Consider the following 18,198-nt stretch of genomic DNA (forward strand, 5'->3'; position numbering starts at 1 on the left):
TTCAATTTTCCTCCTCAACACATTTGTACTTTTATTATTTGTCCGAACACAGACGCAGCCATGTCAAGATCACAGTGGGTCATTAACTCTTAAAGACCTAGAACATTTTTGAAACACCTGACTACTGTTTTTTTTTTCTCTTTTTTTTCTAACCCATTATAGCAGTCAGCATCAAGTGCCATATATCATTTTAAACAGGAGAACTTGAAGTTTTCATCTAGCTCATTTAAATTCCCAATTGTACATTCATTTTGTCTTGGAATGGATGAATTTACCAATTTAAGAAAAACGGTAGCACATTTTTTGTGATTTTTTTTACTCAACTCAAACAAATCCCCCTTAAGTTTGAATTTTTTACTTTAGAAAGTTTTACTTCTGTTTGGCTCAGAGAAACAAACCGCATGGGTTTCTTTGACGAATCAATGCTGATCAAAACCTGATGACGCGATCACATTTACTACGGAGTCTCTGAATGTCCAAACCCGATCAACATAAAAGCCGCAAATCTCCTCTTTACGGGACTTTTTAAAGCATACAGATTGGATTAGCGGTTTGAAAGTAATTAAACATTTAAGAACAATAGTTATTTTTAGCCGCCGACGGCTGTATAGGTCTTTAAGGGTTAAATAATGGTGCAAGACTAGTAAATTAACGAGGGCAAACCTTACTAAATCATGTTTTGTGATTTATATAAATTCTCTCCTCCCAAATGTTGCGTCTGAAAGGGAAATTCCTACAAAAGCTCATGCAATGCAAAAATAACTGTCCACTCCTTTTTATTGCTAATTTTAACAGCGTGTCCTGACAGTAGTTTTTGAACAGCAAAAGAGGGTTTGTACTGGTAAATCTGGCCCTAAACGCATTCAATTGGCAGCCTTAATAAAATACACAGAGAAGAAAACCAATGTCACAGCCACTCCAGTGATGCATGTGAACAGAGCGAGAAAGGCCACTCACCTGAGGTGTCATCCCGTGACAGAGGTAAAGGATGGGAATGTTGTCAGTGTCCGGCCCTTGGTCGAGACACAAGTCGGTCTTCAGAGAGTTTCTCAGCTAAGAGAAAAATGATACTGATGGTTAAGCATCAGGAGAATTAAGTACACAATCAAGTGCATGTCATTCGTTGTTGTTGTCGTCCCCCTCTCTCTCTATGTCTTTTTCTCATACAGTATGTACAACTTAAGGCTGTTTCTCACTTGCATCGTAATTCTCCTCCTAATTACAGGTTGTAATTATAAAATTCATTTTCATAAGTGTATGCACACTCATGAATCATCTAAATTATATTCCAGCCGAAGTCCTTGGCGAAGTAGAAGAGGTGTACTGTCACGCCTTCCACAAATAACTTGAACTCGCCGCGCTTCTGTTTACCTGGTTTTCCCTCCGGAGTATAAAGAACCTATTAGTACAAGCACTTCATGCAGAGCCTCCAAAACTATTTTATTGTAAGTTTAAGTCTAAGTTTATTGTAACTGCTACGTCTAATGAAAATAATGTTGAAACAACATGGCTGTATCAGTGACAACAGAATTCCTAGCGGAGGACTTCAGTGGATCGTATCTCTGTTTTGGCACTTTCCGTTGGATTCAGCCGAACACTGCTGTGTCTTTTATCACTGTGTGCTGAATTTCCAGCCAACATGATTGACAGGCTCATCAAATGCAGTCACTCAGAGTAAAGTAATGAGGGCGAGAGCTATTTCGGAGCCCTTTACTCCCAGAATTCATTTCAATAAGGCTGACCTATTTTCCACAGTTTCTTCCTTTTAAATTGTGCCTATGAAAACACATATGATGAAATCAAGCACAGAAAAGATCACCTCCGCCAGACAGCCTGGTTCTGCATCAGTACTGAGTCAAGTGCATTATTATTTTGTCTAGTATAGGAAATAAAAAGTGAATGAATTGTTTGGACTTGACATGAATGGCTTATATAAACAGTTTGGGTGCGCCATGCTTCACTTTGTCAAGCAAATTGGAAAATCCTCTTCAGACGCCTTGGACGGCACGGCGAGTGGGTGTCACACGTGGCAAGCGCCGCTTCTCAAATCCAGCCTCAATGGTGAAATATCTGGGCATTCACAATGAGCCGTGGCTTATTCAGCACTCACAGGAGCCACGCTTAAAGCTTTAGCTGTGTGGAGAGAAACTGTCTTGCGAACTGCCACTGCTCTGGCTGGACTAATATTTTCACTTGCAGGGTTTTATTACAACACGATCTGATGCCAGATAACACCGCACTGCTGGGAAATGATTTAATCGGACGGAATACACACTGTATTTGAACTCTTTATTTGCTCTTTTCATGTGCTGAGCATTCACGATTGCGTTCGCTTCGTTGGACTTATACAAATACTCACCACTCCATACGCGATGGTGTCTGTGTACATTCTCATCTCAGGGTAAATGTTCACTAGATACCAGCGGAAGGTCTTGCACTGCAGTTTTTTCCTCAGTGCTTTTCTTTCCGTGATGTCACCGATGTCTATCCCTGAGTCCTGATGACACACAAACACAAACATGTATAGTTGTACTCGGTTCGGTTTCATTAGCTCCCGAATCTTACTATGCAGTACATTTTTGTATCATCCCATATGCATTTATTTCTAACAACTGATTGTAATCCTCAAGGCTGATTGGAACTGATTGCAGCACAGAAATGTGGAGAAAATGAAGGCGAAATACCCTTTTTTTTTGTTTTAATTTAGAAATCAAACCTAAACTAAAGAAAAAACATTTGTTCCATTTGTAAGGTAAAAGTGAATCCACATCAAAGCTCAACAACTGAAATATCACCATTCATATTTGAACAACAGTGAGGACTAATGCACAGACCATAACAGACCAAATATAACATGTACTGTAATATTTAGTCTGCAAAGCGTGGAAATAACCGTTTTATTACTGAATTACTGCACATTACAGTTCTGTTTGTATTTCCCAACCATTTTGATGCAGAATTATGGATCAATCCGTTTCTGTAAGGCTGAAAGTCTTCCACGCAGTCTTATTTTATTGTTGAGATATAATTATAGTTTCTATTAATAGTTTGAATTAGTTTTTATAGTTTACATTTACATTTTTTGTAAAAGTTTCAGTAATTTCGTAGTGCTTTTGTCATTTTTTTATGTGTCTATAGTTTATTATAATAACCCTGATTCACAAATCGCGAAACCTAATAATAGCAAAACATTAGCATTCAGTTCAGAGAAAACTAAATAGGCCCATTATTAAATTTCCTTTGAACTCAATGCGTTTGTCATCAGTTGAAGAAGATGAATACGAAGGAGAGTTCAAAAAGAGTTCAAAACCAGTCCTTAACGTGTCCATACAAATCTAAGTAGTTAGTAGTCTTTTATCATAATTAAGTGAATGTATGGGTTCATTTGTAATAAGTAAATGACTTTATTTTGAGCAGATGTTGCTATTTTGCCCGGTCACTGGTTGCTGTGCAATAAATTCTAATAACTACTTCATTAAGATTTTTTTCTTAAGTGAAGATGTTTAATAAAAAATGTTTTAATTGATAATCGATATAAGCTTTTTTCCAGTGTCCTCAATATTTCAGTCTTTTGTAACTTAACCTAAGCCAGTTATTTAAAGGGCTAGTCCACCCAAAAATGTTGCACAACATAAGGATACATTGAAGAATGTTGTTAACTAGACAGTTTTGGTTTTGACTTTTATGGACTAAATAAAATAAGTCAATAGGAAAGTGTTTGGTTATCAACATTCTTCAAAATATCTTATTTTGTGTTCTGCTGAAGACAGAATGCATGCAGGTTTGGAAAGACACAAGGGTAAGCAAATTATGACAGAATTTTCATTTTTACATTACTCTGAAGGAAGTTACATGCAGAAAGCTGAAAGTTATATAGAAATTACAACATACACTCTAGTCTAGAAGAAAAGGTTAGAATCTTAAAGGATTCTGTCAAGGGCTTTATATATATATTGTAGGGGTTCCCGTCCAGTGATCATTTTATGGATTTAGTTTTAATAAATAAATTTTGTTTTAATCCATTTTATATTTAGATAACATTTTTTGAATTAAACAGCTGGTAAACATATCACTTAAAAAATAATAATAACCAGTTAAACATGAAAGTATTGTGCAATAATTTCAGACATTTCTCCTTATATAGAGCCTTTTTGGCATAAAGCCTTCTTTAAAATTGAGTCAAGAGCCCCAGGGTTCTATTTAGAACCTTTTTTTCTAAGAGTGTAGGGATTTTCAGAGTTCAAAAGGCACCGCATTACCGAAATGACATCCTTAATAGCACACTGCACCAGCAATGACCTTTATTCATGACTATATTAATAATATCGCACAAGTGCTTTGTTGTTTAACGTAAAAGGATATTATTGGACTGGAGATATAGACTCAGGCCGATTTGCCATTTATTATTGCGGTGATTTATGAAAATGCAGCATTGAACTCCATATATCACTGGAACTGAAATAGAAACGAGCATCTCAGCTCATGTTGCTCAGCACACTGGAGTCATATCTTTGTTCCTGCATCAACAGTCACTTCCCTTTCTCCCAGTTCCCTCCTCTCAACATTCAGCTTGGGTCTGGGAATCTGCTGCAATCTCACGATGCCTTCCGCTTTCACCCGATCTTAATTGCTGTCTCGCTGATAAATGCACAAGCAGGGCCAACGCTCCCTAAATAAATTGAGCACTGTAACATATGGTTGGAAGCAGAGCGGAGTGCTGCAGAACTATAAATGAGGTAATGGTTGTTTAATAGACAATAACAACTGTATTTCTGTATTCTAATCACTTTTCTACAGGCTTTATAATCAGATCTGCTTTGCATTTATTCAAGTTATGTATGACTGTACAGTATTGACCAGGCATAATTTTTATTTCCAACAATGGAAACAGAGTGTTTATGGGCCACTCCTTTTCTGTGGCACATTTTTAACTCTGTAACAACAACAAAACAAAAATGTATGCTTGTGGATATAATTAATAAAAGTATGCTTTAGAAAAGGGTATTTCAGACTTTCAGAAATATTTTCTTGGCTGCGTCCGAAATCGCATACTCTCTTCACTGTAAACAAAATATGTTTATGATTTGTTATCACAACTTTTAATCTTTTGTCAAATCAACTTCGATAACTAATGTGTGAAGATAACATACTATTTTGAGTTTCTGTTTATCAAACCATTCTTCTTCATTGTATTAACTCAAATTTTGAATTACAACGAACTCAAAATTTTAAGGCAACAAGGTAACTTGCTTTTTTAAGTTAAACCACATTTTTTTTTTACAGTGTTGATTTGGTACTTATTTTGAAGTGATTTCTCGACCGCTAAAAAAGTATGTTCTGTGTAGTAGTATGTGTGTGTAGTATGTATGTAATCCGGACGTATTCGGCATGTTGTCATTATCATGATGTGACCCACTAGCGTCAGTTACGCCGCTACACTGCCATTCATACATCCTCTTCCATGGCCTCATGGGATAGTAAAAGTGTTCATCGTATGCAAACTTGAGAATCTCGCCAGAAGTAGTAGGTCATCCGGGTACTTTTTGCCTACTCTTTTATATGCACATGAGTATTACGTGTTCAGTCTAGAGGCGCATATTGTTTCTTTACAAAGTGACATCACCAACTAAGGGCCTGGCAGCGTTTTTAGTCGTTTTTGCGGATCCGTGTGAATATTTTTTTCTGTACGTGAAAAACACAAAAGGAAAAACTTTACTGTTTTTAGTATCTCATTGATGTGTAAAAGTAGTTTATGATTCCGTTGTCCTTGTTCATTAGTTGCCATGGTTTTTGATTCACCTGTGTCTTGTTAATTATCTTGTTTAGTCCCTAGTGTTTTACTTTGTATATATAGCCCTCATTTTCAGTTGTTCTTCATTTCTTAGTCATGTTTGCTGGTTGTTCTGTTTGCATTTTGAGAAGTTTTGAGTTCCAGTGCTTGAGTATTTTACTAATAAAGACTGCTGTGTATAGAACCTGCTTTTTTCTTCCTTTTTCTCAACCAGTGCTGACAATAAGTGCGGAGATTAAACAACTACAATGCACTCTTTAAAGTATTATCAGCAACACCTATCAAAAGGTAAAGCGGATTTAGGACACATCCTGTTTAAGATATACCGTATTTTCCGGACATTAAGTCGCACTTTTTTTCCATAGTTTTGCTGGTCCTGCGACTTATTGTCAGGTGTGACTTATATATCAAAATTAATTCATAATGACTGAGATGAATCTTTAATTGATAAGGATATCTTAGTAAATTAAGTAAATCAACTCTTGTCATCTCAAGATTGGACTCCTGCAACAGCCTGTTGTCTGGCCTTCAGGCATGCAGTTACTCTACAATGATCCAGAAGGCAGCAGCACACCTGGACTTCAGTGAACACAAAAGAGCTCCCCACCCACCTCCTTTGTCTCGCTACACTGGCTGTCAGTGTCTATCCACATCAGATTTAAGCCATATAAAATCTCCACCGTCCCACATACACCCACTTTTACACGTCTATGCTTCTCTGAGACTGCTGGGGTCTGTGCTACCATCGCAATGAGGAACAAAATAAATTTCTAGTTCATTCACATTCACTGATGTTGGAATATTGCAAATGTCCCCAGAACAACCCTATAAATCCTAGACTTTGAGCACGTGAAACTTCTATGAACAATGTAAAGGTTTACCCACTTTACTGCTATGCTGCAATCCTGCAGATTTAAGAGGAAAGAGGAATAATTCAATTTTTCCCTTTTACAAAGTCTTGATTTTATTTTTGGGGTCTACTAGAGTAGTTTTTTATGCTTGAATGTTCAAAAACACATTGTTTTTCACATGTTGTACATTGTGGCAGCTCCTCTCTCTTCCCAGTCTGTCAGTAACGCTTTGCTCACTACGAAGGCACTAATAATAGCAAAAAATGCAATGGGCTCTGATAGGTCGGCTGGATCAGTATGTTGTGATTGGTCAACTGCTTCGAGTGTGTTTCAGAAATGCCACGCCCCTTACCATGACAGCAGGTTTCAACACACTACTAACGCAACTCAACTCAACCAGGCCTCACCTCACCTTTTTTTTAGGTGTATTGTGACATGGATCTTAAGACTACAATCCAGGCACATCCGCATATAATTCCCTTTGAAATGGACTTTGTGCTTTGTAACTATACAGACCGTTTTTATGCTCAAACAGCAACATTTCACACTAAATAGAATAGGCCTTCTTTAAAGTTTACATTCTTTTAATTTAGCTAAGAGGTCCTATTGGTCAAACGTCTTCACATGATACAAATTCGCAGGGCAGAGTTCACCAAACTTGAACTTTGGAACGCAGTGAAATTCGCATAATTTAGCCTGTCTCACGCATTCGCATGCATATGAATGAAAGTCAATGGAATGAAAAGTGTATTGTGATCGCCCCTTAAATCTTTTAGAAACATCTGAAAACACGACTCCTCCATGAACATTTTATTCAACTTTACTGACACAAATTAATTATAATATAAACAATACTATAATATTTTGTAAGTTTTGGAACTTGTATTGCAGATTTTCTAGTGTTACTGTCTCGTTTGGATGAGTTGTGTTTTATCATTCCTTATTTATAAGACAAATTTCTAGCGGTATGTAGCTGACATAGACTCACCTCTTGTGGAATGTTCCAGGCCATGTAGACGTGGCTTTTAAACTCATCCATCCACACTTCCGCCACCCTCAGAGCATTTCTGCGCACGTGGGCAGTAAGATCCTCCGTGTAGGGTTTGTGGGCGCGCTCGATATGAGCGATTCGGGCACAGGGCAACACCTCAACACTTCCTCCACACTGCCACACCTACATACACACAGACACAAAAGAGTCTAAATAAAAGTACATTTTCACACTGAGAAATAGAACATGCAATTCTTGGCAAGAAACATCTACTCTCTGGCTCAGACTGAGGAGCTAAAAAGTGCAGATGCTTTGTATCTTGCATAACAGTTGTGTCTTTTAAGAATAACGCTAATTTGGGCATCTTAAGGACACCCAGACCCCCATGAGACCCTGAAAGGGGATTTAATTTATGGCATGTGCAGTAAATAGGATACATTTAAAATACTGATTCATCTCAAGGGGAAAAGATAATGCATGTGTCCTTGCATGTGCACACACACACACTCGGTTCCGAAACCTAGTGAGACAGCGTCTTCTATGGCTGTTTCCTAACACAGATGGAACCTCATACGTGACTGATTTGGAAAAACTCTACATAGACAGCAATATAATTCAAATAGATTTCCACATGTGAAGCACATGGGAGACGTGAACCACATCTACAACAGAGTTTAGAGTTAGCATGTTGCTAAGCTAACCATCAGCCTGTCAGGCAAAAATCAGAGCACACTAACAAATACTGCTTACATGGTCAATTTGAATTAAGATTGAACTTTTTTTTAAATATTTCTTAGTACTGAATAGTGCTAAGCAACGATTAATCGCATCCAAAATAAAAGTTTGTGTTTAGCCTACATAGCCAACTTTTATTTTGGATGCAATTAATCGTTGCCCAGGACTAGTACTGAGTGCACTTATTACAGAAAGAATGTACTGAAATGCAAACAGAATGTAAACTTTTTTAGACACTTAAAGTATATTAATTGAAATCAAATGACAATGTCGTATAGTTTGAATTCAATTATCAATGTTGCTTCAATCTTTTGGAACAGTATTCTCGTTGGTGCTGCACATATGATGTCTCAAAATGGCACCTCCATTGGCAGCCAGGTGTTGAAATATAACTTACTATGTCTTGATGAAAAGACCAGTGTGAATTATGACCCGTGCTATTCCAACGCATTCTCATCCTAGTGTGTCATATACTGACACTTGTGACAAATTGTCTACATCCAACACACATGGCACCCTTTAGCGTCAATATGACACGCACAGTTATGGTTGGGTGTAGGTCTGGGGTAGTGTTAGAGTTAGACCGCTAGGAGGCGCCTTCTGGCCCATTTCTATCTGCGTGTCATATTGACGCTAAAGGGTGCCATGTGCGTTGGATGTAGACGATTTGTCAAAGCGTCAGTATATGACGCCTTGGGATAAGATCGGGCTGGCTATTCACCAGCAAACATATTTGAAAATGTTGGTTGACCAATGAAGTCTTAGTAATTTATTTAAGAAGCATGGTGAGGACTAGCCTGGCTCCGCCCTCCTTCCGTTCAATTTTCATTTTCCTTCAGTACTAGGTCTGGGATTGTGGTATATTCTTGGGTTTTCTACAGTCAATTTTTTACAAGCTATGCTGTTTTGTATTTTTTTTTTTTTTATTATAAAGCTGCATAGGGCAAAAAGCTCTTGCAGCAACTAAAATAAGGACCCTAACTACTATCTATATGTAGACAACATTTCCTTACTTTTTCAAGATTAGAGCTGCATTTTGAAGCCATTGTTATGGTCAGCCAGTTTTCAACAACCACGGTCTGTGGAAAAGTATGACAATCTGAGAGGTCAGGACTTCGCTTTGAAGCCAAAGGAAAGATTTAAAGATTGTCTGGAGTTTATTTTAAGGCTGAGCAGAAGAAGCTATCAGGGATGCTCGATATACGCTTCACTCCAGCAGGCACACTCTGCTCTCACTGTGGGGAGGAAGATGAAGCTGTCATTATACCTCAAACAGGACTCACTATCACTGTATTGCTGGCTCTTAAAGGGGCGTTCACACTGACAGCGAATCCAAGTGACAAAGCCACATGAAGTCACTCATTTTCAACGAGAGTTGGCAGTTCCCAGAAACATGAGTGACTGTTGGAGTTTCAAAATAGTTACCCAGCAAAAGTCTGAAATAATTAAGATTTCTTTAAAAAAAATGTGAAAGATGTCTCTAATGCTCACCAAAGCTGCATTTATTTAATCAAAAATACAGTAAAACTAATAAAAGCAGTAATATTGTGAAATATTATTACAATTTAAAATAACTTTTATTTTAAATACAATTTATTCCTGTGATCAAAGCTGAATTTTCAGCATCATTACTCCAGTCTTCAGTGTCACATGATCCTTCAGAAACCATTCTAAATGCTGATTTGCTGTTCAGTAAACTTTGGGGTTACTCTTTTTTTTTTTCAAGAAATTAATATTTAACAAGAACACACTATCAGGGTTGAGTGGTTGCAATGAAGCGCACGACGATAAGGATATAACATACTGTATATCCTTTAATATTACGAAATATGTCTATTTCAAATCAATGCTGTTCTTTTGAACTTTCTATTCATCAAAGAATCCTGAAATTCGTCAGAGAAATGTATAATGTTTTTCAAAAAAATATTAAGCAGCAAAAACTGTTTTCGACATTTATAATAGAACATTAATAATTGAGCACTGATAAGAATTGATAAGAATTGAGCATCAAAACCAACATATTAAAATGATTTCAGAAAGATATGTAATGGCTGCTGAAAAATTCAGCATTTCTAGAATAAACTATATTTTAAAATATATATAAAAAGAAAACAGTTTTTAAAATTGTAATAATATATCAGAATATTTTTATTGTAATATACTTGCATAATATTTTACTGTATTTATGATCAAATAAATGCCTTGGGGGAGAATACGAGACTTCTTTCAAAAACATACTAAAATATGAATTATTCCAAGTGTGTGCAAATGAGAAGTAAGAGGGAGTTGCTGTATACAGTTGGATACAGCGATCGAGTGTGAACGCCTACTAGCAGCCAGCAGCACAGAAACACTGTGACCTCCAGCCATTCAATCGCTGTCAGTGTGAACACACAGTTAAGCGAACAGGAGATTTGGTCAAGCACACATGCCAGTCACTCTCGTGAGGGGACCTGTGTGTATAGAAGTAAGTGGCTCTATGATGTGCTCGAATGGGTCGGTTCAAATCTAAAGTCACACCAGGCTACAGTTATAAGCAGGAGCACAATTATGCCTTGCTTTGAATATGGGGAGTCAATTATAGGTAGCCCTCCATTGAAATCATCAGTTTCTATGACAATGGCACACCAATGACATGCAGACATGGAAACAGAAACCGCATAAAACATCTAGTCCCTTGGTGATGTCTGAAAGCAAAAGGTCCAAGGACAACTGGCTTGGATGGTTTCCCAGATCAGAATGGTGCAATTAAAAGCACTTACTAGTATATAATAAAGCAGCAGTTGTTAAATTGAAAGAAACGATTCTCGGTGTGGGTAGAATTGCTGTTGTCATGGTTTATTGTCGTTGTTGACCATAGCATACATTAGCAGTCGCGCTGCCCTGATATTTACTCCTGTATAATTTATCCTTGTCAGACTCTATGTTTGACAAGTGAGTAACATGCGCAGTGAACTGAGTAGTGGGTGGTTTAAAAATGTCTGCGCGTGTATATGTGTGAATGTGCGACCGCCTGCTTTTATCCCTCTTTTCTGCCTGCCAATCCTCCCACGGACACACACGGTTCCCCGAAACTAGAGCAGCGCTGACGCTTTCAGTGCTAAATTTTGTCTTCCTGTTTTTTGTGTGTTTTTTTATACTCCAGTGTGCTAACATTTACTCCCAAATGATCATCCGAACGCTTGAATTTGATCGACTGTGATGACACTGATTGGAGAGTACACTGGTTCATATTAACCCAAATGTCATTCATTTCCTGGTGCAAACATTTGTTCAAGAGTGCTCCATTTGGAGTGCACCCACTCGCCATCGCAGAGAAATGTTTGGGATAGCAAGAGTGGCAGAAAGCTAATCAAACAATGACCAGGTCTGAAATAATATATTAGTGTATACACTGAATATTGACTACTATTTAAAAAAAGAAAATAGGGTATTTTTGTGATTATGACTTTCTGGCTATACATTATCCTGCTTATTATACAGCAACTTTCCAATTAAATTGGCATTAACTACTAATTCGTTTCATAATGTGAGAGGATTATTATGAATATTTAACATTAGATTGTGGTGACCAATCGAAATTTAGGTTAGAGAACTGCATTATTAATTCTTGGACATCCTTTAAAAAATAGTCATGAGAAAAATGTGTTAAATGATCATCAACAATCGTCTTGCTATATGTTTGGTGTCTTGTTAGGCGGTTTAAGGTGTAAGGGTCAACAGTGTAATTATAGATGCAATTAGAGAAATGAATTACAGCTGTAATTACATGCAGTACTGTATACGGTAAGTACAATGTAAATATGTACACAATAAGTGCATTGTATCAAGTCATTGATTGAAATATTAGTACATAATAGTATAAAGACACTTAATTTAAATTGGGACTGTTTTTCTCAAAGAGTATAGATGCTTACTAAAGAAATAGTATGTGTAATTATCCATTTCCTCTTGTTTGTCAAGTCTTAGACAGTGCACAGAAATCTGGCATCAACGCTACAGATAACGCCAACATACTGTGATGCGCATGCTTTGCACAAAGTATTTTTGTATCTAATTTGCAACCCTGCAAACCTCTAATGAAAAGGACTCACGTGGATGACATGTCTATAAATACCTCCTCATAGTTTATGTCACCTGAACTGCATAGCAAGTCAACAATCCACATCTGAAAACCTGAGCCATTGTTCACTGTGTAAAACCAACAGGATATGGGAATGTATGTAAAACAACATGAATTAATTACTCTCCAGCAGCCTCGGACCTTTGATAACGACAGCAGAGTGTGCTGACATGACTCTTTATCGTAGCTAATGGTAGCTATGTTTTATTCCAGACTAGAAAGGCCATCTGTTTCAACTTCTGAGGTGCTCCATCAGCAAAGCCTCATTCCCTTCGGAGAAGAACAGAAAGAGCCCTCACACAATGCTGCTCGATGCCCTTCAGACCTTGGCCTACTGCAAAAATACCTGCAACACACTCTCATTTTCCTTCATCCTTTATCTCAATGCCCTCTTAAAGGAGAGTATGTACTAAACATGCTATGAGTTTACGTACCAAAGTGCAGAAATGTTCTCTGATATTATGAATGAATCGATAGAGTTTAATTTACTTAAGTAAGCAAACAGTGACTCATGAGCAGAATAGCAGAATCCAGGTGGACTTGAGTAGAACTAAATGAAGAATAAATTTGAACGTTACTTCTATTTTATACTGCTACTCTGGGGTGCGTTTCCCGAAAGCATCGTTAGCCAACTATGGTCACAAGTTCCGTCGTTATCAGCATAGTTCAACGATTTGGTGTTTCCCGAAACCATCGTTCCAACGAACGTTCGCAAACAGCATCGCAAACTTGTGTGGTTGGAACGACAGCTCTCGAGCTGTGGTTAGAAGCATAGTTTCTAGTTTACATGAGATGTAGACTGAATAAATCCTTATCTTTAGCAAAATAAGCAAGCGGACATTCAGTACAACCTGTGTTATTTATTTGGAATACATACAAATGTAATTTACGTCGTTTAGTTTGTCAAGAGATTTAAAGCACCGTTTTTGAAGACTGCGCATGTGCGAACGTGCTCTACTATGTAAGAACGAGCCAAATATTGAGTCTGGTAATAAAGCAAAATAACTAGAAAAAATTTGAAAAATTTGAAATGGTCTTCAGATGCCATGTCTGTAACTTATATGACAAAATCTAGCGTTAATTCGATCTCAAACAGATTAAATAAAATAAGTTATTAGTCCACCACGTGCGAGACGTCATAAACCAACGTGGTTGAACGATACTTTGCGACATACGGTTTCGGGAAACAGTCGTGACTAGCTAGTTTATTTCTCCAACGATGCATCGTACTATGGTAGTGAAGCAGCGAGCTATAGAGTTGTACGGGAAACGCACCCCTGGTCTGAAACGTTGTGAACACGGGCAAGTGGAGGGACACAATCAGTGAAAAAACAGTCTAACTGTTTATAATATGGAAGATTAATTCCACAAAACCATAAAATGTGTTCAGGTCATGTTTCAATCTATCTATAATAACGAAAGGACAAAACAAGAAATTATATTTTGGATAAAGAAATATATATTTTTTCCCATGGGAGAAACAAACTAAAACACTAAAAACATCTTTATGGTCCAACAATTGTCTTCTTTTCTTCATGCAAACTTTAATATTGCAAGTCGTGTTATCCCACCTCTCCCAGAAGTTTTCTTTGGATTTTAGGTTGGAAAATTGACATTTCTAGACCACCCAGTTAATGCTTGTGGGCCACAATAGTCTCTTTGAATGTTTTATAACGAACCATCAAATCTCTGCATGGCCTATTTATTTTATCTTGTACACTGTAATTCGCTTACATGTTCCACATAATGTCCTTTATCATTTTTTTCTTCAAGTGATTCAGTGTATGAGAAGACTCCATCTGCATATTGCATAAATGCTTGATGAGCTTTATCACACAACGCTCTAATCTCCGTTTATCACCTCAGAAGGTTTCAGACATGTGATTCATTTGCTTTTCACCAATTTAGAATTTAACGACATTATTACATTTACCTTTATATAGAACAGCAAACATATTTCTATTTGAAACTAATCTTTGATATGCGTAGATTCGAAAATCGTTCTCTCTTTTGAGACTTTAATCTGCAGACACACAACTCATCATCTCATTGTCGGCGTAGTGCTGCTGTAATCCACTGCAGACGGATGAAACCTACTGGGAATTATGGGTAAAGTGAGGTATAGCGCCTCTAATCTGACTAAAACACCTCAGCAGCCTGTCTTTTCATTGCTTTTACCATAATCTGGAATAAACAGACATGAACAAATCTAGCACACTGTGTCTCTGCGTGCCTTCTGGTGCAATCAGATGATTCACTTTCCATTTATCCACAAACCAGTGAGGGACAGTGAAAAAAGTATGTCTCTGAGAAAATTGTGCATGCTTTCAGAGAAGAGCAATCAGTGGTCCATTATCAAGCATAAAAATCTTAAAAGCATGCCATTCACTGAGGGAAAATTACCAGGGAGGGAAATGCCACCCTACTCTCCTCTCGGCTTTAGCGTGATTGATGATTATGTTTCACTGTGCTTGGAGAGACTGGTCATAGCTTCGAAAGTCAAGCCATTTTAAGGCCGTGCTGACTCACGGATAGAGGACAGGTAGGGACAGCAAGTTTGCCCTCTAGTCTCTGAATTTGATATATTATACTAAAAAAAATGATGTGTATTTTTATTCTGTCATCAGCAATGCCCAATGTCAGTAATACATTTTTAAGTGTGGCTTAAGTGTCCAAATACTTTTTGTGGACACAGTATGCTTGAAGGTTATTATTGTCTTCCTTCAGGGATTATAATGGCTCTCTTCTCAGGTATACGGCATATTCATTACGCCTGTGCTGGGATGGAGAAACAGACATATGTGAATAAACCGGAAAATAACTGCAACTGTGTAAAAGTAAAGGAAAGCAAACAGGGTCCGGAGTGCGACAGTCATACACACTACTGGTCAAAAGTTTGGAGTAATTAATATTCTTTAATGCTTTTGAAAGAAGTCTCATATGTTTACCAAGGCAAAAATGTTTACCAATTTAATTGAGTAAAAAATACAGTTAAATAAATTAATATTGTGAAATATTATTAAATTTTAGATAAAATTGTTAATTATTAAAAATTCAGCTTTGCATCACAGGAATAAATGACATTATAAAATATATTGAAATAAAAAAAAAGTTATTTTAAATTATAATATTATTTTACAATATTACAGTTTTTATTGTAGATTTGATACAATAAATGCAACCTTGAGAGATTTACAGACTCTTAATCATTTTGACTAAATTACAAATCCAAAATTGGTATTGATATTTTTATTCCTAGCACAGCAGCTTCAATTTAAAGAGATACTTTTTTATGCCACACGATATTCTTTATGAAAATGAGCTGAAATATGTATTCAGGCCCACATGTCCAGCAGATTAAAACTAAATTCTCAAACACTCGCTAGTGAATCAATTAAAAACCACACATTTTCTAACTGAAAGCCCAAAGGGCACTGGGGCTTACAGTTTATAATGAGTCATTATTCAGGTTGTAAGTTTGAAGGGCATCTCTGAAATGAATACTAAAGAGATATTCTGTGAAGTTAGACATTAAGTAAAACAAATACATAAGTAAGAACAACAATAGCGAGTAGTGTTTGTAATGTCCCAGCAGGCAATGCTAGTTCAATTATAGAGAAATGGAAGCTGAATCAAACCACCCAGACATTGCCTAGGAAAGGTTGCCCTAAGAAACTCCTTGCTCAAACAGCAGGAGACTTGTGAAAGCAGCCACATAAAGGACAATGTTCGCTTTGAGAGTTCAGTATCTGAAAACAGAGTAAAGGTGCAGCAGTCGACCATATCAGGAAATCTGTATAACACTGGCCTGTATGGGATTGTGGCACAGGAAAAAAGAAATATGTGAAGCAAATGTGCAGTGCAAATCTAACACTGCTCAAATCTAACACCTTAAAAAACACCATACCTTCAGTGAAAGTGGTACACTCTAAAAAATGCTGGGTTGTTTCAACCCAATTTTGGCTAAAATATGGACAAACCCAAACATTGGGTTAAAAATGTAATGTAAAAATGTAACCCAAGGTCTGGGTTTGTCCATATTTTACCCAAAATTGGATTGAAACAACCCAGCATTTTTTAGAGTGTAGTTTTCATGCTGTGGGGCTGCTTTTCATCAGCAGAGACCCGGTTTTGTGATTTTTCAATATTACATTTAAGCAACAATAAAAAAAGAAAGAAATAAAAAGAACAGAGAAAAGGTCTGAACATCTTTGCAAAGCTAAATCTAACAATTCACTGGTATAGAAAAAAATATTGATAAAAATGTAGTGTTATAAAGGCATGGAATGCGTTGATGTGTCACTCTTTATGTTAGCAAATGGTATACCAGTCTAACTGGTGTTCATTGCTAAGACACTTGAGCCATATTCAACCAAGTCTCTACCTTTCTCACACAGAACAACTTCCTGGACAACAACCTGGTTTCAAAAGTGGCCACTCAACCGAGACTGCCCTGCTCTAGGTTATGCCGAGTTCACACTGCACTATTTTAGCGCCGACAGGTATTGGGAAATCACAGACAAATGCCCGAAATCATAGGAAAATCGGTGCTCGTTCACTCGAGTGACAATCACACAGTGTGAATGATCAAAGACGCGATCTGAGAGAATCGCAGATGAGTCGCAGACGCCCGTGAGATTTTTGGCATGCTAAATATCTGGACCTGTCTGCGATTCAAAATCCTGCTTTGTGAATGTGTTATGACTGAAAACTACAACGGCGATGACCTACAGCCAATAAGAGAGCAAGAAACAGGACAGCGGGATGTTCGGGGAGGAGTTAGACCAGAATATCAGTGTTTTAATAGATATATCAAACAGAGACAAACCACAAACATTTGCTTGACCAGAAGAAACCGCAGCACATTGCTAAATTATTTATTTAGCCCAAACTATCTTTGCAGAACACACAGTCATTGCTCCCCTCATCTCCCCAACCATTTCCTCCTGCATAATCTGTTTTTCTTTTTCTCCTTTTCGCTGCAAATCAGCCCACAGAAATCTTCTTGCAGGTTATCATATTTAATAACAATTTCAGTCTCACGCACGTGTAATCTTGCGTTATTTCCTTTGCATGTGCATTTGGTTGTGTAACGTAGTTTGCGGGCCAGACAGAAGTTGTCTGCGATTCATTCTTTTGTAAAGTCATGCAGTGTGCAACTTCCTGTCGCTGATCCATCATGCAGTGTGCACACACCAGCAACTGAATGTTACCGCAGAAAGACATGCGGTGTGAAAAGAACAGTGACTTTACTACTTTAAAAATCGTGCAGTGTGAATTCTGCATTATTGAAGCTCTGAGACTGGCAAGAGCAGCTTCCAAATCTTCAGTACTCATCTTGCTGGATCTGTCTGCTGCTTTTGACACAGTTAACTACCAGTTTCTCCTGTCAACCCTTATGACAAAGGGCATCTTAGGAACTGCACTCCAGTTGTTCAAGTCTTACCTCTCAGGTACAGTAGGTCCTTCAGAGAGTCTTGGAGGGGTGAGGTGTCTTAGTCGCAACATCTAGCTACTGTAGTGCCCCAGGGCTCATTGCTTGGACCGCTTCTCTTCTCCATCTACATGTTATCACTAGGATCTGTCATTCAGAAACATGTTTTTCCTATCACTGCTGTGCCGATGACACAAAACTCTACCTCTCATTCCAGCCAGATGATCCGACAGTAGCTGCTCGCATCTCAGCCTGCCTGACAGACATTTCTTG

At 37.6% G+C, this 18,198-nt stretch overlaps 1 protein-coding gene across 1 annotated transcript in view; it reads right to left on the bottom strand.

Moving 5' to 3' along the window:
• The window catches only part of galnt18b (UDP-N-acetyl-alpha-D-galactosamine:polypeptide N-acetylgalactosaminyltransferase 18b), a 108,765-nt gene that overhangs the window by 18,615 nt on the left and 71,952 nt on the right, over positions 1-18,198 (bottom strand). Inside the window, exons 7-9 of the mRNA XM_079588250.1 lie at positions 7,631-7,816; positions 2,360-2,497; positions 958-1,053 (exon numbers count right to left, since the gene is read on the bottom strand). Coding sequence (XP_079444376.1) covers positions 958-1,053; positions 2,360-2,497; positions 7,631-7,816 — 420 coding nt within the window. The remainder of the gene's footprint in view (positions 1-957; positions 1,054-2,359; positions 2,498-7,630; positions 7,817-18,198) is intronic.

Source organism: Phoxinus phoxinus (assembly GCF_949152265.1).
Source record: "Phoxinus phoxinus genome assembly, chromosome: 2".
In the NCBI taxonomy this organism is placed as follows: Eukaryota; Metazoa; Chordata; class Actinopteri; order Cypriniformes; family Leuciscidae; genus Phoxinus; species Phoxinus phoxinus.